Consider the following 21,682-nt stretch of genomic DNA (forward strand, 5'->3'; position numbering starts at 1 on the left):
CTGGCCTTGTTTCCAAATTGACGGGAAATTGCTATTATTGCTAACATGTGAATGTGGTCGACGTGACTTTCTTGCACACACCAATAAGTTTCCTGCTAAAACACAATATAGGTATCAGATTCAAATCTATAATTACACAAAATGCTCTAAAATTGACCATGTCAATTGGTGTCTGTCATCAGATAACGGCTGCTTCATGAAGTTAGGGTAGATGGATTTGGGTTTATGTTTAATAGCACTTTTCATGATTACAATACCATCATTGATTTAAGTTGGTGCATACAAACCAATGTAAGCGTATACTTTGATACACACCTAATTTCTTATAACAATTATTTTATTTTGAATTCATATAATGTTATTTTTGTAAGAGGAGGGTGTAGTTTTAAAACAGTATCACTAGATGGCGCAAATGATATTGTTTAAGCCAACGGCCATTAAAAATACTAAAGAAGAAGAATAGATGTGTGTATTTCCGGTGTTTGAGCCCCGCCTTCTATGTGTCGACCGCGAATATTTGAAAAAATAGTTAACGTTACTGGTCCAGTGGTGAGACGTTAACTTAAAAAAAGATCAACGGCAATTCAAAACGTGAGTAGCGCAAAGTTATCCATATCTACATTTACAATTTAGTTATCTCACGCTACGTAAATCTTTGAGTCAAACGGCTTCATTTCCTTCATGGCTAACAAAAAGTAACCGGGCAAGCTAAGGCTAACGTTAGCCACTAAGGTTTACCGGCGCTTTGAGTTAAACTGCTAACGTGTTCCGTTGCGTTGAGCTGATTCGGGTATTCGATCGTTACTTAACGTTACGTAATGTTAAAAGAGTATTCTTATCGTTTCTGAGCAATGTCCTTCGGTGAGCTAGCTTTAGCCCCCGTTTGAATACGAGTTAGCCACTCCGGTGAGTTAACGGGGCTCGTCGTTAGCGCTACGCGCCGTTTTATAGTTCGTTATTTGTAAGACTGACAGCCCCAGCAGATGGAAGGAGGCTTTGGGGAAGTTTAACAAACCAAACCAATCTTCAGGTTTCAATTATAGAACATTACCCAAGCTGTCAACATGTGTCAGTCAAGGAGACCGATTACTTGCCGTTGTTTTTCGTTGCTGCAATGTTATTCTTTTATTTTCAATTCACTTTCTGGTGAATCCAATCAACCATAAAGCCATGCAAATATGTTAATGTTTGCATGATAGGGTGGGAGTGCTTGTTTGTCCGATACATTTTGGTTCCAATGTTTAACTCCAATGATTTCATTGGTACCTTACCCGTAACACAATAGTATTTACAAGTGTGCTGCACAGCATATTCTTAGCTTATATTCTAGCTTGAGCATTAGTTTTAATATTCATTTTACATGCCCATTATTAACATTGTGCTATCTGTGGTTTTATTGCAGATTGCAAAAATGACGTCCATTACCGATCCAACTTTGAGTGATGGGTTCACCAGTGCTATGGAGGAGACTCACAATAAACAGCTTAAAACATACGAGGAGATCATTGACATGACTGCAGAGTTGTGCCAAGCCCACACGCATTCTGTGAAGTCTGCGCTTGGTATGTTTGAGACATTGTTTATTGGGCTTCATTTGGTTAATGCCTTCTTCCCTCGGGTCTATATTCAATTTGAATATAGGCAGTAATGTTTGTACTTCATACGGTACACTATATAGTTACAACAACAGTATGTCTTTCCTTTTACACAGATACATGTTTAAAGAAATGTAAGGATGATGTGATGCTGTTTGAGACAATACAAACATTCAAAACCGGTGAGTTGATGAATTGTATCTGTGAATGTTTCTCATGAGCATTAAATCTGTTTTCATGTGTGGAATAATTCCTCATTACCTGACGAACATTAGCATCCCATACTTGTTTTCAACGACAAGTTGCAATGCAGTTTTGGAGGCTTCATTGTTTATGTTAAAGTGTATTTTTACTTATGCAATGTTTGTCCACCAGACTTGTTACAGAAAAATTCGTCATTGAAAGAGAAACGGCATGCTATTTCTGAAATGATGTCTGAGATTCAGCAGAAGGAGATGCAAAAAGACGCCATCATCCAGAAGATGGAGAAACTTGGAGAAGACCAAGCTAAAAGAAAAGAGTGTATGTTATAGTTCAAAATGACGTGAATGGTGTAAATCACAGAAACTAGTTTTGTGACTAACAAGTTGCTTTAGTAAACAAGGTTTTTTCTTCTTTCTTGGCAGTAATAGAGTCTCAAAACAAAGCAAACAAAAACCGACTGAAGAATCTCCAGAAAGCCAGAGTTGTCTTTCAAGATCATTTAGGGATGGAGATACGAACAATCCAAGGCAAAACACAATTGTCTAAAGGTATGTTGAACAGGCAAACGTATTCAGTATCTTTTAGTTTAGTTTCTTTCATTGTTTTTTTTCTTCCTAAATATTTAAATTAAATGAATTCATGTCAATAATACACAGCCGTATTCATAGTCTCCGGTAAAGCTTTCATTCTCTTCAATTGAAGTAGCAATGAAATCAGAATATGTCTCTGTTGTGCTTGTAAAGGTGAAAAGCTGCAGTTTGTTTTCCGGAATATCAACCCCTCCGATCAGGACAGTGCCTACGTGGTCACAATGGGGATTAAAGAAGATGGATCCTACCAGAGTAAGTTACAGACACGCACACACTGTATCAGGAAATTTGACTTTCATTGATTCCTGTGAACACAACCACTGCATTTTATTTAGATTCATTCCCATATACGCTGCCTTAAATTACGAGTTTGTGGTCCATAACAAATGCTGTATGTTCTTCTGTTTTAATAAGAATTGTTTCAAACTACGTTACCCAGATGTTTTGGGAAATTATTTAGAAATACAATACATATACTAAATATTTATGCTTTTATTCTGACTGAATCATGGCAGTGCCACTGACAAAAGCAATGGCAAAATGTTTAGAGGGACTCCTTCACCGTTTTTGTATGGACATAAATGACAATATGGAATATTCCCAACTTTATCCTGAAGGAACCATTGTTGATTGCTTTTATAAAGAAGTTTTTAATTTCCACAGTTGTGTCCAGTGACCCCGCGCTCGAATGTTTGCCAGTCTTGGAAAGTCGGCTTCAGGAGACCAATAACTTAGCAGCATTCCTGGCAAACGTCAGAAAGGAGTTTATCTCCCAGATTCGATCCTAAAATTGAAATACGGGGAGGATAAAATGCCGAGCAAGGACTTTCTTACAGCAACGGCGAGATCGCTAAAGTGAATAACAGGAAATGTTTAAAAGAATGAATAAATTAAGTTAATGCATAAACGCCGTTGTTTTATTTGTATTAATCAATTCATTCAGTTAACATTTTTCATTTATTTTCTCATGTCATTACTTGGTTTAAAGTGGGTCTGGATAAGTGTACAGTTTTATTTTTCTGGGCTTTGTATTTACATTTGTAATCATATTCTGTTAAAATACATATTAACCCCTTACAAATTACAATGTGTATATATATATAATTTTGTGCGTGTAACTCCATGCTTTTGTTTTTATTATTAATATTTTAAATATCAGTCAGTACAAGTAGAATTTGTATTTGTCTGTTTTCATCACGTGTGGCTCTTGAGAACATGATTTAGTGTGTCTTCTGCAACTCTTAAGTCCGTGACATCAGTCAGGCATCCGATGATTCCACGCTGCTCAACGCCGGCAGCTCCTCCACATAGGTGGAAGGAAAATAGCCTTTCTTCTTGAGAAGTTCGCCAAACCACCAACCGTTCTCCTCTTTTCTGTAAATGTCAAGGACATCTCCTGTGAAAGAAATCCAGTAGTTTTATCCGCTTGTTAATAAAGCGCTACCGCTTTAGGTCATCTGCTCGTGAGGGGCCACTCACCTTCTTTCAAAGTCAGCTCATCGTCCCCCTCCGGCGTGAAGTCGTACACGGCTCTGCATGTCCCCACGCTGCACGGCTCCAGCGCCATTTCAGCTGTTCAATGTTGATGGTTTTCATTGCTTTAATTTCATGTTGAAATTTCAAACGTGCTGAATTGAAAATAAATCTTAAAGCCAGAAACGTATTACCTTGTTCTTTGCCGTCATCTGTGCGCGGCGGGTGTCCGTTAACGGCACTCCCACACTCCACACCCGCCGTCTCGCGCGCTGAAACTGGCGACGGGCCTCTGTCGTCCGCGCTCGGTAAAGCGTCCACGGACTTGAGCCGCGTCCCAAACTCGACGGGCCCTTTGTAGATGATGGACGCTCGCAGGGACTGTCGGGATCTGAACGGCGTCCTCCTGAGCTTGACCGGACGAGTCAGTTGAACGACGCTGTGCTCGCAGTCCTGAGACGGAAGCACAGTTTGTGTCACGTGAGATGCAATGACAGGGATGCGTTTAGTGGTTTGAAACACTTTTAGGAGGTCCGGAGGTCATTTGACTGAAAGGATCGAGGTGCAGTCTTATATCAAGTCACCCACAAGGCTTGTTTATGTATTCAGTCTTGCATGATCACATGTATGAAAGGCCATGTCACAATTAGCAACGATCTTTCACGCAATCCTTTTGTCCCTTGAGGACCTGCCTCGTATGGAGATATAATTCTAGTGACATAACGGTTCCCATTTTCCAGTGACGATTATTTTAAGGAAAACGTCCATAATATTCTATTCCATTGCAATAGATCTCCTTAAATTTGGCCCGCTGTTGAACCTAAGCTACCCTCGATGCAGGACATACCTGTTGAAAATGATGAATAATCTTACCTTATCTTTCCATTTCACAATGCTTTCACTAAAACGGTGATGGGCCTTGGGTTGCCCCTCCAACTCAGACAGTGATACAGAGAGTTTGCAGAGTGTGGCTTCAAGGAGATCCAGTTTTAGGGTCGTCTACAGGTGACAGACGATCTGATTTATGATCAATTTAAATGAAATATCCATCTGCACACACACACACCTCACATCCCTCTAGTCTGAACACCTCTTACCTCGTCAATCTGCAGTTCAGTCTCCTCAAGGTTCTTTTGGTTTGAAAAACATGGATTCTCAGAATATGTTCTCATCAGTTTTTCAATTCCTGCGACAATAATGTTGAAGGTAACACAATGAATGAGCTCGCCTGCCACTGAGCTTTACTGAAACATTTCTTCCCACCTCCATCCGATTATATTGGGCCCTTTTAATGGACGCTGTTCTACTCGCCTTCTCGGTCTTTCTTTGTTTTGGTAATCGTGTCCTCCAGGCGCTGAACTTTGAGTTTTATGGCCTCTTTTCTTCGGTCTTTGGCCATCAGGGATTTGCTGTCCTCCTCCTGTTGCATTCAGAACACAGATCCTGCATCAGTGACTGCGATGGTCCAAGTCTAACATGAAGCCATGGCTACATGTGAACATGCCACTGGCACCCGTTAGGACAGGGCTATTATCGCATGTTTAAGTGAAACCCGAGAACAAAATGACAACTACATAATATAATTCATAACACAATAAAATACTAGCTCTTTCATAAAATTAGTACGGCATCTTTATTTCTGTGGCGTCACAAACTGGGACCCAAAAAGTCCCCCCTTCCACACCGAGCTAAACATTTCAGACTTACAAAATAATCAGCCATCAAAAACTCCGCTTTGTGGTCTTCAGCCGTGATGCTGTTTTCCTTCACCAGGGTTTGGATGTCCGTCTCCATGTCCACCCTCTGGACGGTCTCTTCTATCTGCCGTTGGCCCTGGAAGTGGCAGGTGAAGATTACGACATCCATCGACGGCTTTGTGACTGTTGAGCAGGATGCAGGTCAGCGTGTCTTACATGTTTGATGATCTGCCCAAAGCTGGACATGTGGAGGTTGTATCTACTCAACATGCTGCAGAGGACTTCTATTCGCTGTTTCTCCAACTCCTGAATGATCTGAAAAAAGCAGAAGTAGCACCGAGATGCTTTGTGTGCAGCAAACTCAATCTGGATGATTAGCATTTAGATTTATGTTAGTTTTTTTGTAAAAAGACAACCTGGAACTAAGGAAAACCTGATCGTAGAGACTGCAAAGGTTGCGCGCTTGCTGATGAAATGTGTGCATCTCAGAGAAAAAAACGCATGAAATTAGCTGCAGAAATGCCTGGGTGGACAAAGATGACTGGGTGCTGCGTCACCGAGCGAGACCCTGAACTCACAAAAAGGCCCCCTGCATTAGGAGAACATCTAAATGCCGCGGTGTGAGTGTACATTTTTTCCCCGCACCTGGTAGCAGTTTTTCAGCGTGTTTTCCCACTTGAGTCTCATCTGATGACCCTCCATGTTGACATTGAAGTACTCCTCATCCACCCGCGCCTGCATCTCCGCTGACTTAGTCAGCCTGTTCAGCATCTGTAGTCAAGAGGAGGACAAATATTTAACACACTTCCTCGCAGACTTTAATAGATAGATACAAATGTGTAGTTGTATACCAAACCTTTTGTTTCTCCTTTTCTGTGCACATTTGCCTGTTGGTCTCAACAAAGTTGAACAAAGCCTCGTGCTCTTTTGTTAATCCGAGCAATTTCTTTTTCATCTGTTTGAGACGACAACACGAGAACCTACATTAACGTACCAGTGGCATATCAAAAACCATACAGGGAAACTCTAAATTCCATTACGTTCAGGACAGTGCAACAGATTGCTGCTAGAGTTAAAGTTGAGGTGCTGTATCTACGGTTTCACTTTATGTTGCATTACACAACAGTCGACTGTCACGCAAACCTTAAGAATGAATCATTGACACATCAGCACGAGGACAACACACTTTCAGCTGATTCATACGTTTGTTCTTTACCTTAAGCTGTTCACTCCAATTGGCCGTGACCAGTTTTCCAGTTCTTTCAATGGCGTTGTCAAGCTGTTGAAGCAGAGAAAAGGTCAGACACACTGTGTCTGTAAGCTTCCTTAAAGAAATATACTGACACAAAGATGAAGAAATGACTCCTTACAGGCCTCTTCCTCTTATTATGCTCGTCTAACACCTGTCGTATTTCCAGGATTGCTTCTTGCTGAAATGCATTTCCCAACGATCTGAAATGAGAACGAAACACCACGTTGACCTCCGAGGTCTTTCTCCTGTTATGTGGACAGGCGCAGCCATGAGGTGAACTCTGGAGGACGGCTACCTGTGGGCATCCGCTCTCGAGTACATCTCATCCGACACATGACACCAGGCGCCGTAGGTGGAACTGAGTAGGGAGGCAGCGTGAAAAGGTTAGAGCTGTTGGCTCAGCAGCCTGTGTTTTGAACACAGCACGTAACCGGCTAGGCGCGTATCACTTCCCATTATGCTATTATTTCTGTACACTTGGCAGGAAGAGGTCACGTTCAACACAAAACAGTCAGCGCTGCATCGCTCTTACTTATTTGACATTCCTTTGGAGGCCCTGATAAGTTTCCCAGCAAGCTTTTGTAGTCCTTTGGCATAAGTAAGTTCCATCTCAGCCCTAAAACAGGAAGTCAAACTGAGTCAAACAGTAACCCCTCCGTCATTAAAAGTTAGTCTGCGCTGAACCAACCTTTGCTGAAAAACGGTCATAAGTTCTTTGCAGAAGTACTCGCCGGTCTTGGAAAATTGTTTCACATTTTGATAGAGTCGGTTGTACTGAAAGACAAGAGAATAAAGCTCCATGAAGCCGCTACGGCCTAAATCCACCGAGCGCAAACCCACAAAGTCAGTGGTAAATCAAATGCACATTTGAGGATTACATTTTAGCCGATGGCCTTATAGAAGTATTGTGGAAAACAGGAAAAAGTGGCTTTTTCAAAGAAATACTCACAGAGCAGGTGCCGATAGGATCCTTCATCTTAAGAATGTGGCTGTTTGTTGACTTTGTACCTGGAACTTTGACCACCCTCCCCCCAAAGTCACTCATGCGGAAATCACCGGAGCCTTTTGTCAGCGGCAAATACAATGGAAAATCCCAGTGAGAGGGAAAAAAAAGAAACGACAAATGTAAACTTAAACGGGTGGTCTGCTGCAGATACAAATAAAGGAAATACAAATACGATAAAGCAAATTCACGCTCGACTGCCAAATTAATAAGCTTTGCTTCAATATTCAATGTTGACAGGAATAGGCTTTGCATGTAGGTAAAAGGCTTCCTAGTGTCCCATTAAACCGTGGAAGTGATCATACTATTCAAACCTCAAGTTTTTTTCTATGAAAATCAAAATCAATACATTGTACATTATACAATTAGAATTCAAAGCCAGGGTTTGATGAATATTTTTGCTTTGCTGTTGAAGTCTTTTATTGAACAGTCTCTCACACACACACACACACACACTTGTAATTGTCAGTTTTTTTTATTGAATAACTCAAAGAACTCATGTCCGCCTCCGGAGAGGAACAATGGCCTTTAATGCAATGCTTACTGGAAATGTATCAGAATACTTAACAAAATGATGTAATATGGAATATATTCAGCCATATTTGATGCACATACATAACACTGTTATTGACATCTTATACAGCTTGAGTGGAGAATGGGTTTTAAAATGTGAGTAAACGTCACACATTTTGGCATATCTTTGGGGGTGTAGCATTAAAAATAAACCCAGGTCTTCAGTATTGTGCAAATACTTGTCCAGATGGGCGGTGTCAAATAATTTAAAAAATAATAATTCCCTCAACACCGGCATCAATGCAAAAAAAGATGTCCAACAATCTCCAAACGTATTCATAAAAGAATAAATAACATAGAAGGACGTAAACATAAGAAAAAACTCACCCCCAGTATGCCAGACTACTGTATGTTAAAGTAGCATGCGTACACCATCAAGTGGAATGCTCCCATTTGTGGGTTGAACGGAGTGGGTTGTACCAGTAGAAGTGCTCTGATGTTTAACTAAGTGCAGTTCCATGTAAGTATATAGAGGAAGTGAATAAATTGTGCACGGAAATTAGGAAAGAATCAAATGATAAGAAAACTGCGTTCACATTAGTCTGTAAAGAATTCCAGTACCAGACAGGCGATGTGCATGTCTCTACGACACACACACACACACACTCACTTAAGCGCACACACACAAGTGCACACCCACACAGTCTGACGTGTGGTGTCTGTGGCATGGCCCCTGTGTTAGTCAGTGTTCGTCGGGATACGGGGCCCCCGTCAGGTAGCCGTTGGTCCCGTGACTTTTGTTGGTGCCGTTGGTGGTGGTGCTGCTGTGGTGCTTGTGATTGGTCGGGGGACTGTCGTCCTCATCAGAGCCAGATTCAATGTCGCTGCGGTCATCTTTTGACACCTGCATTGAGAGGGATGGTTGGAGATGACATTTTTCCCATTAACTCTCCTCCGGGTCATTATCCGTGGCAGCCATGCGTGGCGGTGACACTAGTGGGCTTTTGTTTGACAAAAGCGGGAGCTGCTCTGCCAATCATTATATCAGAAAACAGGTTGAAAAAGCGCTACAATCTTTTTGCAGAGAACTCTGACATTATTTGGGCTGCAGCTAATAACTATTTTCATTATAGATTCATATTGTTTTCTGATTGATTTGTTCATAATTTGTTTGGAAAATGCATATAGCAATTTCACAGAAGCTGCCCTTGTTTTGTCCGACTAAAAGTCCAAAACCTATAGATATTCTATTTGCAATGATATAAAACCGAGTGCAGCCTAAAAACCTCCTATTTGACAACCATGTGAATGTTTTTGGCGGATTGTTGATGAATTAATCACCAAAAATTTTTGGGGTCGATCAACTATTTATATTTGTATTGACATATAATTAAACATACCAAACGTAGATTTATAAAAATACTAATATTGCCATACAATGGGTTTTCTTGCATAGCTAAAAATGGATTGATTAGGTTAAGGTGGATTGACAACCAGGATCATCATTATGAATACAAATGATGAAATGGCTAAAACAATTAGAAATAGTCCCCCTTAAGGCTACTTACATGCAACGGATTCCATTTTCCCACCTTGAAGGATGGAGGTGAGCACATAGAGAACAAAAAAGTAAAGGTCAAAAGTGGGTATTGACGACACTCCCCAGTGTGTATGTGTGTGTGTATATATATATATATATATATATATTATGCTTAGTGTGGTGACTCACCTTCCCTTTGGAGATGGCTCGGCACGCCGTCTTCACTATGAGGTAGGACCAGAAGGAGTGAAGAAGCTGCAGCAGGATCAGAAGAAGGTTGAAGACCCACCAGGACGGGTAGGGCCCCACGATCTCCCAACTCTCGAAGAAGGTGGTATTTAATATCCTTCCATAAAACAGGGAGCAGTAGATAAGTAACGTCTCATTTGTTATTATAAAAAATAAACACAATGAGTAAGAGCACGCTGTCATTTGTAGCGGGGTTCTTTTATGTCCCGAGTAACCGACCGAGCCAGAGAAAAGCAAACAAGGCGCGCTGTGCTCCAGCTCTTCTTCTTTCACAGGACGTTTTCCCTATAATGATGTACTATATTTCTGGCACAAACAAATGTGTGTTAAGATTTACACCTTAATGCAATTAAAATAAATTGCAGGAGAAGAAGCAAATTGCTTCACATTTAATATATAATGCAGAGAAAATTCCTGCAAATGGCTGTCTGTGAATCATCCTCCAGATCCCGAAGCCATGGCAACAGCTTTACAGTAATGACAACTTTACTACTGATGTGGTGGGAGTTGACTGAAATGTGATGCAAGATCATTATATTACAGTGAAAGAAAGCCAGAGTTAAAAAAGCCATCAAATGAAGCTGCACAGACCGACGTTCACAAATGCCTTCTTTCAGAATAGAAGACAACAAATCTACATTTAGATCTCGGAGTAGATTTTCTTTGCTGACCAAATACCAATGACCACACGACTGCAGCGGCCTGGCTCGAACTACATCACACCTCCCTTTGCTTGTGAGAGGTGTGATAATCGTGCTGCTGCTCAGTGAGAGACTTCCGCACGCGCTGGCAAGGACTAAAACGTATTTGTGGTAACTTGGGGTAAAAATCTTCAGGAAGGATTCTTCTTATTGGCTACAACTTGAAATGCTGATAAGAAGCAATACAGAAACCCATGACAATGAGGATTGTTATGGGTAAAAAAAAATGTAAAAGCCTTTTGAGGTTTTACCAAATCAGATCAAACGCTACCCTCGGTTTTCAATGACAAAGCAGTAATCATGACATACTGCTTTTCATTTGTTGATTTGTTTAGCTTTGAAAGGTCAAAGCTGCTGTATCCAGGGTAACTATTACTTAGCAACAGAATTCCCAGAGATGTGTCTGAACTACAAATCGTTGTGATGAAAGTGACAAAAATAGATTTGAAATCTTCTTGGCATTTGCTCGCATTTTCCGGCATGAAATGTGCAGAGGCCTCTGCTGCTTTGAGGTTTTTAAGTCCATGGCTGTCTACTTTGTTGGAATGCCAACGCCACTCCAGGTCAGTCAGCCTTTAGAAGGATGCCAATTATGGTTTACATGAAAGAAAAGAACACTTACCAGACAGGATAAACTCCCAGCCTGGAACTTACGAAGAGAATTGCAAACATTGCAAACAGGAGGTTGCACAATTTTTGACATTTGGCATAGTTGGCCATCTTGGCAGCCTTGATAGGAAAAAGGAAACAATCATTAGTCTGCTTATGATAACAGCTACTTGAAATATCTCCGTTGATAAAAGTATATTCAACATGCAATGTGTCTACGATACCATCTGACACTTAAAAAAAAGAATACAAGCCAGTTATGAAGTTTAGATAAAGATGGAAAGCTGAGCAGGTAAACACCTCCCCAACACGCACAACGCAAGTGTTCGATCTTCTCACTCATCCTCACCTCTATCAGCACGTCTGCTGCGTCGTGGAGACACATGACCAGAGTTCCCACTCGTGCCATGTTGTTCACATAGGAAAAGGTGATGAGAGAGATTGTTGCAGCGTGGTGCAGGAACATGATCAGGAAGTCCTGGGAACACAGTTGCAGAGGAAAGGTCACACAACAAGGCAAAATACTGCCTCACGGCTGTATGATTAACTGCACGAGCAATAGCATCACTACTTTGTGTAATAAGTCTGTATTTAAAAAAAAGCCCCTTCTGAGAACTAAATACTTGGAACCCAATGGTGGCTATTTTCAAAACTGTCATTATTCATTAAATTGAAATAGTCTTTGCTCAAGTTGGCTGCAAAACGTAAAGTCATGACAAGTCAATCATTAATCATAACATACTCAAGCAAACGTAGCAAGTCTGCCTTCAGAGTGCGAGCCTTAATGCACTTTGATGCAACGGTGTGGTTGAAATACACGTTCAATACGGAATATATTTGTTTTGGTTTCAATTGTGTCACAATGCAACACATCCCTTTTTAAAACATGCTTGAAAGAAGTAGTTGGGGAGATTTAAACTCCTTTACTTGACATACTCTATTTGATGCATTGGAAACATCACATTAGGTAAAAGATAATAAAGGAATTACTTAATTAATCCTCATAGGTAAATTCAATTATCCACTGGTCCCATGGACATGCAGTTGGAGGGTTGGTGATGGAGACAACCACCCAAAGCAGTTGTTTACCATGGGAGCTAAATCTTTTAATGGCACCGTTGAGTAGTTTAATCTACGACAATACCTCTTATTAAAAGCGTACATGTTTTGTATCTGATGTAAATGTAAGTTATTGTTAATTTATCTGTCGTCAAAGTGTACAGTGGCATGAAATACTAAAGTGAAGTACTGCCTGGCAGTACATGTAACATTCCACCATGTCTGAAAAAGAGGACGTCTGTGAAATCTAAATCAGGAAGGAAGAAAGATCTCAGGTCAACACAATCTAAAACGACTACTATACTGTAGCTGAAATGATTGGGTAGCTTTGAATGAGCATCAGGGGGACTAAAAGTGCACTCAAGTGGCACAGGGAAACATTTCAAGCAAATCTGAGGAAATGACTTGGCTTAAAGCGACCAGAACCAGGCCCGAAGGGAGACAATGAAGATGAGAAGGAAGAGCAACAATGTAGGATACAGAATGAAAGCAAGGCAAGAGTGTGCAGGAGAACATACTGGAATTGGCAGGGGATGCAGAGGACCTCCTCAGTGCAGTACTGTGCATGAAAAAACTGAAAGGAGAAACAAAAACAGACAACATGCCCACAGTCAACAACGAGATGACAGAGTGAAGCCACACACAGCATGGAACCACGGGAGCGGCTGTGAGTGCAGTGTTTGAGAGGAGGGCGGGTGATGGAAGTGAGATCATGGCTAGATAGCATGCAAACGACAATAAATGAACCAAATGGGCACCCATTTTCATAACGAAAAGAAGCAGATGAAAGTGAGTTGATCTCAGTGCTTAAAAAAAGCATTCGTCACCAAGTTGGACCCTCTAAACTGTATTTATAGTACAATGTGCACTATGTGTACTCAATATAAGCGTATTCCCTGGTTTGAAATTATGAGCTGAAAGAGAATGTCACCTGCAGCAGCTTGGTGGAAGTGCGTTTGAATGGTCATTACATTACATGAAAGACCGCAGTGCTAATGTGTTGTCCCTGCAAAGTTTTTGTATTACACACATCAGTGAGAATACACCGAGGCAGAAAGGATCACAAGCAAATAGACTAAATATCTCAGAGTAATGGCAGTAAGAAAATAAATGGATTGTGAGTCAGGTAGAATGTATTTTCTGTGATAGAACTTAGTTGATTACAGAACGGGAAGCTCTGTTTTCAACAGAATAAAGTGATAAAAAGTGTCAATTGTTGCCATAGAGAGAATCTATTAAAAAAAGATTCAATGACCAATGTTATAAGTCTTGGTGGGACTTGTAGTCACGCTTACCTTCCTCCTGATGTCTGTGAATTGAGAAAAGAGTAATGACAGGTAGAAAGACAGCTCCAGTATATAGTAGTAATGGACGTCCACAGTCAGCGGCTGCACAAACACAAAAAGCAAAATGGTTCGAGTAAGTATTTCAGAAAGAAGGTTGTTGTGGTTACGCAAGTCAACTTGTTATGTGATTACTGACAGTGGGTGCATTGAGATACTTTTACCTGGTATGGGTAGTTGTACCAGCACTCTTTAGTGTTCCAAAGCCATGTAGTCTGCAGAAAAGGAAGTTATTAAGTTTATCAATCTAGAGAAAAAAAAAAGACACTACCATACTTTACTTTCAACACGCAGCGTCTCTAAAAAAGGCACCGAGGATCCATTCTTAATGTACGTAACAAACTGTCAACAGGTAACTATAGTAAACAACGGCCATTATCTGGCTAGCAATTTAAGTAAGATTACCCCAACCATTGGAAATGAAAAAGACTTTCATTTTTGTGTAAAACGGATTAGATATTTAACGGCAACATTATTTAGCATGGGTAATATTTTCTTTTCAGCTACTTGCCCTTTCCTTGTAAAATCCATTATTAATGAACGGTGTTTGCGCTAAGCTTCATTGCAAATAGTCCTCTTCTCTACATCCTGTCTTTGGAGGCTGGAGCGGGAGCTGGAGTCCATCCCAGCTGGCATCAGCCTCCATTCACACACCTACGGGAGCCACCAATTAACCTTCCTGCATGTCTTTGGAGTGTGGGAGGAAGCCGCAGTACCCGGAAAGAACCCACACAGGTTCTTGCAAACTCCACACCGAAAGGCCGTCGGCCGCGCCGCCCTTTTAATACGAATAGCCTTTTCAGAATTAGTCCCTTGCCTCAGAACATCAATTTTACTTGACGGTCTTATGACCAGGCACTAACTAGATTTTCATGCTTGCCGTGTACTTCCAAATGTGCGGTAGGAAATGTGTTCCAACCTCAGTGACTCGTGCTAACTTTAACAGTGGCTGGTGCCCATTTTGTTGCGAAGGAAAACGTACCTTTTTAAGGAAACGCACTCCATAGGTAAATATGTATAGATAGAACGTAAATCTCCACCTGAAAGACACAAAGAAAGAAAGTAATGATTATAAAGCTCAAAATTACACATTTTGTTTTGGGGCATGATGGCAGTGTTTTTTAGTTGGCAAGGAATCCTACCGATCAGCTGAGCAGTACGTTCACAATTACCTTTATTACGTGGTCTTCTTTCTATGGTATAAATACAAACAATACCAGGAGAAGTGTATATATACACACACACACACACACACATGCCATGTAGTTTTTTGTCGCGCACTGTGTGGTTCTCCTGCCTGTAATCAGACATTTGAAGCGGTGTGAGCCGCTTTCACCACCCTGCATCCGCGGTCAGGGGGAGAGTCACTTCAAATGGGACATCACCGACTTCACATTTTTGAGGTCTGGGGGCGATGACGAGACACCCAGAGTCCCAGCGCATCTAGACATGGTCTTTGTTTCATATAGAACCTGCACATGAGTTACACAACGGTAGTGAAAGTGAGGTCTGAACTAAAAAGGCAGAGAACAAATTGCCTAACCTGACACCTCACTGATCATAGCGTTGCACAGCAGGGAGACGTGCAACTTAAAACCGTCAGCAACTGGGAGAAAAAGGATGCAAGACTGGCCAGCTAGCAGGCCACCTCTCTTAGTTGAATCAGATAAAACTACATATATGTGTTCTATATGAATCTGTTGTAACTGATTACATTCAAATAGCCCCCCCCGATCCCAGTGGAGCATATATTCCAGAATAAATACATTCATCTTCTGAATTCAGTGCAATGACTTGATGAAGTAAAACATGCAGGAGAAGCACAAATCCAGCGTGCCTTCTGTCAAATGGGAGGAAACATCGGATGATGACTCTCCCGGCTCTGATAGAAGCCGCGTGACCTCGTGTCGGACGAGCCTTTGCATACTTCAGGGGTTCTGTCGTGCTGTTGTTTTATCCAACCTCACATGTTTTGACATCCACAGCCTCCAGACACAACAAAGCACGAGCACTCCAAACCAAAACGGCACATTCCAGCTCCTCGGTGCAGGCGCATCCGTCAGTTTGATGATCAGTGTAGCTCTTGGATTTACGCAAGAGGAAAATCAAGAATGTTAACGAAGAGGCCCATTAAAACCGCCGCCAGTAACTGCTTTTCATACTTGATCATGGGAACTGTAAGAAACAAGGTAATTGGACAAGTCTACCTGGCACACACACTTAAGACTGTTGCATGGCAACTGGTTCATCAAGCCTGCGATCTTGCTGGAGTCCGGTTGAATCGCTGCTATATTTGTACAATCACAATGTTCACTACTGCCTCCAGAGAATAGATTTAATTTTTAGCCAAGGCCAGGCTCCAATGTCTTTTTTTAGTATTGTGAATTATGTTTACTTTCCAGATACAGATTCCAGATCTAGATGTAGACTGGCTGTAGGGACATCCAAATATTCTGCATTTAATTTGATCAAAAACTATAAAATGAGACTGGCTTATTTTCTGAATGTACTAAAATAATAAAAAGGAGATCACGCTGGTTCCTTTGATTCCATGTCACCTTGGGGGGGTGGGGGGGGGGGGGGGGGTGTCTAAGCACCAGCTGGCTGCAACGGTTTGTATTTGGATGGTTCAACAAAACAATTAGTCATGACGCACAAGCTTTGATCCAAATTCTAATTGGGTAAAAGCTATGATGTGTTCGGTCGTCTTTGCTGTTAAATGAGCAGTAACACCTCCTCCACCCCTCACGCAGTAATAGACATCCCTTCCACCTTTGTGTATTTGTCTCATTTGCTTTGATGACAAGGAGTGATGATAAATTGCGGAAATTAAAAAGTGTGTGGGCAGTTATTTCAATGTGGTACGAGGAGTTTGCATCTAATTTGACGAAAAACATGGGTGTGGCTTTCCTCTCCCAAGAACACACGTTAATGTCTCGTCTCGCTGCATCTGCTGAGCACGAACAAAAACTAATTACTTGTTGGCTTGGAGTCCACTGAGCTGCTTCTGGGAAGGTGTTCATTTAAAGTAATGAAAATCATATACACCAACGCATTGATAACAGGAAGAGCAGCGATGAGGTTATTAGTATCTCAGCTGATACGAATAGCATGTTCCGGTTTTTGAGAAACAACCGGGCACCTTCATTCTCTGTTTGATGATAACCAGAGGAATGGAAAATTAGGAGATTAGGAGCAGTAATAAGACAATACTTGTCAAGACAGTGTTACATTTTGTCTTCTACATTTTATAAGACAGTAGGCATAGCAGTTACCACCCACCCCCAAAACAACAAAAAAGGAATATAAGCTTGAAATTTGGGGAAAGTTAAATGCAGCGACCGACCATTCTCTCGTCCGTGCGTCTAATACAAAGCTACAGCCATAGATTTTGCTTGTTGAAACATAAGGCATTTTTAAGGGGTTTTGCTGGGTTATTTCTTGGCCAGGTGTAGTGACTTTCTGAAGTCTTTGCCGATTGTGTGGCGACCTAATAGCGATGACAGGACTGCAGGAAGAGAGACGGTCCGAGAAACAGCGCAGGATGCAACGAGATATACTTTGTAAATTATGGAGGTGTTGTTGAATATTCTGTTAGGTCGGCCGGTGTCAGGCTCACGGTTTACCCCTGTTTTTACTCACTGTGCTAATGATGGCATCTTCATATTTGGTGTAGAGACATGAAGTTTGCCATCAATGTTCTCAACTCGCTCTTAGCAAACAGGGAATACATGTAAAATATTTCAATATATATATTACACACACACACACACACACACACACACACACACACACACACACACACACACACACACACACACACACACACACACACACACACACACACACACACACACACACACACACACACACGGAATTATTATTCCATTGATCATACATCTAATATTAACTGATACCAGTTACAAAAAATGTTTTGCATTATTTTTGTCTGATCATCGTTCTCAGTGAAAGGATGAGGAGGAGATCTGACAGAGGGCATCAAAGCATGTTCCTTCCTCAGCTTGCACTAACCGAGGAGAACTGACCGGACCAGGGATTCACTGATAAAACTAGACAAAAAAAACTTCTGATTTAAATTATGGCTCGAAATGTAATTCATCCCAACTCAAAAACTTTACCAGTGGGAAAATAATGGTGGATTTTCCATCTATTGTTTCTTAAATTGTGCAAAACACCTTTTAAGATTCCAGTTACTTAAATTTTTTTTTTAAAAATTAATGAATAAAAACCACACAGGTTACTGTAAGTCTTTTTTACACCAGAAAATAAATAAAAATAACTTCATGATCTTGTTGGAGTGTTTGCTGTATATCTCAGAAAAGCGAGGCAGTAACAATAGCTGAAGAGTCTTCATTATTTCCAGAGCAAATGTGCCGCTCCGCACATAATGAAAAGAAGAGACAACAGATCTGCCGCCCTCGCGACTGAGGGACAGAGGATGCTATCAGTCTGCTACAGCCGTGCACGAGGCCCCAATTACAGCGCAATCACTGCTGGGAGGACTGAAGCCGGCTCCGCTCGGAGCCAAACTTTTGCAAAGACCCAACACGGCCTCCTCGGCCCCAATTGTGCCACTTGTAGATTACAACTTTCACACACACGCACACACATAGCACAGGAGGACAAACTCAGCTTTGCTTTCACAGATGCTCACAGAGACCCAGTGGTTTTATCCATTAGCTGTGTTCTCCTGCGTGAAGCGCAGCCCTCAGGCGGAGAAGAGGACGTGAGGCTCTCGGTGTCCCAAACTGACAGATTGGCTGTTCTGGTGTCGGACATGACTCCGCTCTGACAGCCCTTCTTTTTACTTTTAGGCCTTTAACGTCACACTGCCAAGTCATTTACAATCTCCCCGATGGAAAATGCTCTTCTGCGAGTGAGCCGGTTCTCCGCTACAGCCTGAGTGGGTTTGTTATTTCACTATTATTCCACAGCAGCACCAGCATTCACGGTACGATGAGGTACGGAAGATATCCAACAGGTAACCAAAACTACCGTTGTAGTACTAATGGTTGTTAATGGACCACATCGGAATTCATGCTTCTGTTTGTAGAGCTGAAGTGATCAGCAGATTGATTAGGTACTCAATCCAAAAGAAGATATATCACCAATTTTTGTTTCAATCCTTTTTCAAGCAAAAATGCCAAACGTTCGCCAATTTTATGGCTTCGTGGCTTTTTTTTGTCTTTTTTAAACTTGTAACAATGAATAGCTTTGGCTTTCGTAATGTTGTGGATACAAACAAAGCAATATGGAGACGTCACTCACGAATTACAATGGCCAGTTTTGTAGATGAATCAAGTGAGATGATGTTAACGGCCAAAGGATCGCCTTCGCATTCGTATCATCTTCAAGTAAAACATGCAGTTTTTGCAAATATGTGCTCGCAATTTCTTTACAATATGGAAATTAATTAAGGAACTCCACTGAACGGCATGCCTGCTTTTACTCCCGTCATGTTACGGATAATCCAAAATGATTGCAGCCCATTTATGCTAATGGTAACTAATGGTATCTATGGATGCGGTTGAAAGGGATTCGCCTTACATGCTTTCACAGAACCGGGCGAGCGTGCTGGGCTTCTCCTGGTTCCGACGTTGTCTGAACCAGCGCTGGATGGTCCGCACGTCCCAGTCCAGCTGCTTGGACAGGCCCTCCAGTCTCTTCTCATCTGGGTGCTGACAAGACAAGACGGAACGCCCCATTTTTCAGACGGGATGAAACCGTCAAAAGTAAATGACAATAATGAAGCGGAACACATGCGCCACCTTGGTTATAGCAGTGAAAACCTTCTCCAGGATGGCGTGGGGTTGGGCTTTTTGCGGCCCGTTGGTTTGGATCTTCAGTCCCATGGCACATGGTCTTGCTATACATCTGCAACACACAGACATCGTCTTTGAGGTTAATTTAATGACGGTTGTTCATACTTAATGACGGGGACACTAGACGCGCCATTAGGAAGCTCATGCATATTCATGAATTGTTTGCAGGTGCTTGGTGAGAATCGTCTGTATCTGCTTGCTCCCCATTCTTCTTTCACTCTGCTGGGAAATGACGAAGTGGTGTCTCACAGATCATCATGGGGACAACGATTGGCTGAAACTGGGACATTTCCTAGAATTAAGGAAGAATAGGAAACACAGCTGCGTGCTGCGTGCAGGTTTCTACCTGAACTTAACCATGTTGATTAACAATAAATGTCCTAATTTCATGGATTCAACCATTTAAAATCATATATTAGGTCTGTGTTGCGTTCACTGCTGGTTTCAGATTATATTCAAATTATTTCAACACTAGATCTACAGGGGTCAACACCGAAAGACATTTGTGACCCACACGGTGAGCTGCGTGTGGTTCACTGCACACTGATGATTGTACAGAGAGAAGCACCGCATCACAACTGGGGCAGTTAAAACAAAGAGCCCGTGTCCAGCACCACTCTTGGTTTGAGTTGAGATGCCATGCATATAAACTTGGCTGCACACTGTGCGCGCGCGCATGTCTGTGTGTGTGTGTGTGTGTGTGTTTGCGCGCGCGCGCTCGGACAGACGCATCGCACGCAGACGGCGCGTGATGCTGCGGGCCTGTAGAAAGTACGAGGATCAGCCGCGGTGATGTGTTGTGCCAACCGAGGGGAGATGCCCATTGTTTGGATGACACGCTGGCGGAGGTGGCTGTAAAGCGAGGTGTGCTGCATCGAGCATTTCATCGACACAACAATGTCCCGATCAGAGACCCCCGTTCCCTCCCCCCGTTCCGTTCCCTTCCCTTCCCCCGTCCACCGTGGTTATTATCGCGTACGGGCTTCGAACTCACCTTTCGAAAACCAGCCGGATCATGAAGATGCAGAAGGCTAAAGGACACGCCAGATATAGATCATCCGCTTGCGGGAACGTGGCTTCGTCCGTGTTCTTTAAGTCAGCCCAGGTCACGTTGTGCGGGAGCCAGAACCTCTCGTTCCAAAACCACGCCAAAACACCGGCCATCGCTCCCGGCGAAGCAGGCAACCGTGAGCCGGAGGCGGGGAGCGTTGGTGGGAGAAATAGACCGAAGCCCGCGGTGTATCCGAAGTGTCCCCTCGCACGCGATCGGACCGGCGCAGACTCGGGAGGACGTGGAGAGATATCCGCTCGAGATCGACCGAAACGTCCGTCCGCTTTCACCTCACACCCCCCCGTCAGCTGCTCCGGTGTAGGGAAGTAGAGTCAATCAGCTCCAGAGCGGCTGATTGGTGCGTTCAAATGTCATGCAGCACGGTCGGTGGACGTAATGCCGGTATTTTTTTTTTAATAAATAAAGTACGTCGCACCTTTTGTGTCACTCGCGTCTCTTTTGATGAACTGACTGTAGAAGAGTGGATGTTTTTGTTTGTTTGTTTCTGTTTTCTTATCTTTAGACATCTTGCCGTTAGATTATCGTAGGAAAAACCACAACGAGGCCACGCCAGATATCTCCTAGTTATTATAACCAAACTCAAACCAAACGTTAGTGTTTTTTTCAGTAAAAGTCAAATTTAAACCAAATTTATATGGCGACAATTTAGAAGACTAGACTGCATCATGTTTGTAAACCACGCCTCCTGCTGACAGTTTGATGGCCTGTAGTTGACCTCCGGGAAGTAGCATTCTGACCTGGCATTCGGATGTTTGATAACCAGAAAACCAAAGTTTTGTATTTTTCATGTATTTTAGCTTCGGGCATTTAAATTTAATATATATTTATATAATATATATTTATATTTAGACTATTGTCTAAGGGACTCTTGGACTAGATATTGAATTATACAGATATACCTTCTAATACAGAACCTTCTAATACACGCCAATTTTTTTT

The 21,682-nt window shown here is 42.1% G+C and overlaps 3 protein-coding genes across 4 annotated transcripts; 1 reads left to right on the forward strand and 2 right to left on the reverse strand.

Annotated features, from left to right (window-relative positions):
* The first annotated feature begins 449 nt into the window (after nt 1-449).
* On the forward strand, nt 450-4,048 carry spc25 (SPC25 component of NDC80 kinetochore complex). Its single transcript, XM_040201053.2, has 7 exons — nt 450-591; nt 1,403-1,562; nt 1,712-1,777; nt 1,971-2,117; nt 2,222-2,347; nt 2,543-2,641; nt 3,053-4,048. Exons 2-7 carry the CDS (start codon nt 1,412-1,414, stop codon nt 3,175-3,177), a joined length of 714 nt encoding a protein of 237 aa, XP_040056987.1. The 5' UTR covers nt 450-591; nt 1,403-1,411; the 3' UTR covers nt 3,178-4,048.
* Nucleotides 3,053-7,862, reverse strand: nostrin (nitric oxide synthase trafficking). 2 transcript variants are annotated; one of them, XM_078091105.1, is made up of 16 exons: nt 7,761-7,862; nt 7,500-7,585; nt 7,344-7,427; nt 7,107-7,169; nt 6,930-7,011; nt 6,776-6,838; nt 6,416-6,514; nt 6,205-6,330; nt 5,776-5,874; nt 5,570-5,695; nt 5,174-5,282; nt 4,960-5,048; nt 4,736-4,861; nt 4,057-4,315; nt 3,869-3,961; nt 3,053-3,763 (listed from the first exon to the last, which is right to left on the reverse strand). In XM_078091105.1, the coding sequence occupies exons 1-16, from the start codon at nt 7,854-7,856 to the stop codon at nt 3,675-3,677; spliced, it is 1,689 nt and encodes a 562-aa protein (XP_077947231.1). In that variant the 5' UTR covers nt 7,857-7,862; the 3' UTR covers nt 3,053-3,674. The 2 variants fall into 2 exon arrangements, with proteins under 2 accessions (XP_077947231.1, XP_040056980.2); XM_040201046.2 differs by having other exon boundaries at nt 3,053-3,785; nt 7,761-7,861.
* A 411-nt stretch (nt 7,863-8,273) lies between these two features.
* Nucleotides 8,274-21,547, reverse strand: cers6 (ceramide synthase 6). Its single transcript, XM_040201049.2, has 11 exons — nt 20,666-21,547; nt 19,618-19,723; nt 19,397-19,527; nt 14,811-14,868; nt 13,993-14,043; nt 13,781-13,873; nt 11,776-11,904; nt 11,440-11,546; nt 10,057-10,213; nt 9,896-9,919; nt 8,274-9,231 (listed from the first exon to the last, which is right to left on the reverse strand). Exons 1-11 carry the CDS (start codon nt 20,833-20,835, stop codon nt 9,070-9,072), a joined length of 1,188 nt encoding a protein of 395 aa, XP_040056983.1. The 5' UTR covers nt 20,836-21,547; the 3' UTR covers nt 8,274-9,069.
* Between the last annotated feature and the right edge of the window lie 135 nt (nt 21,548-21,682).

This window comes from Gasterosteus aculeatus, chromosome 16 (assembly GCF_964276395.1).
Source record: "Gasterosteus aculeatus chromosome 16, fGasAcu3.hap1.1, whole genome shotgun sequence".
Taxonomy (NCBI): Eukaryota; Metazoa; Chordata; class Actinopteri; order Perciformes; family Gasterosteidae; genus Gasterosteus; species Gasterosteus aculeatus.

What these genes read in the sequence shown, in the direction of transcription:
- cers6 (XM_040201049.2), bottom strand. Translation starts at nt 20,835, where the DNA reads ATGGCCGGTGTTTTGGCGTGGTTTTGGAACGAGAGGTTCTGGCTCCCG. An exon ending in GCCCGGTTCTGTGAAAGCAT is followed by an intron (nt 14,869 to 19,396) that starts GTAAGGCGAATC and finishes TGTGTCTTTCAG; the next exon opens with GTGGAGATTTACGTTCTATC. An exon ending in GGTACAACTACCCATACCAG is followed by an intron (nt 13,874 to 13,992) that starts GTAAAAGTATCT and finishes GTGTTTGTGCAG; the next exon opens with CCGCTGACTGTGGACGTCCA.
- spc25 (XM_040201053.2), top strand. Translation starts at nt 1,412, where the DNA reads ATGACGTCCATTACCGATCCAACTTTGAGTGATGGGTTCACCAGTGCT. An exon ending in AATACAAACATTCAAAACCG is followed by an intron (nt 1,778 to 1,970) that starts GTGAGTTGATGA and finishes TTTGTCCACCAG; the next exon opens with ACTTGTTACAGAAAAATTCG. An exon ending in CAAAACACAATTGTCTAAAG is followed by an intron (nt 2,348 to 2,542) that starts GTATGTTGAACA and finishes GTGCTTGTAAAG; the next exon opens with GTGAAAAGCTGCAGTTTGTT.
- nostrin (XM_040201046.2), bottom strand. Translation starts at nt 7,856, where the DNA reads ATGAGTGACTTTGGGGGGAGGGTGGTCAAAGTTCCAGGTACAAAGTCA. An exon ending in ATTGGAGTGAACAGCTTAAG is followed by an intron (nt 6,515 to 6,775) that starts GTAAAGAACAAA and finishes CGTCTCAAACAG; the next exon opens with ATGAAAAAGAAATTGCTCGG. An exon ending in TTGGGCAGATCATCAAACAT is followed by an intron (nt 5,696 to 5,775) that starts GTAAGACACGCT and finishes TGCCACTTCCAG; the next exon opens with GGCCAACGGCAGATAGAAGA.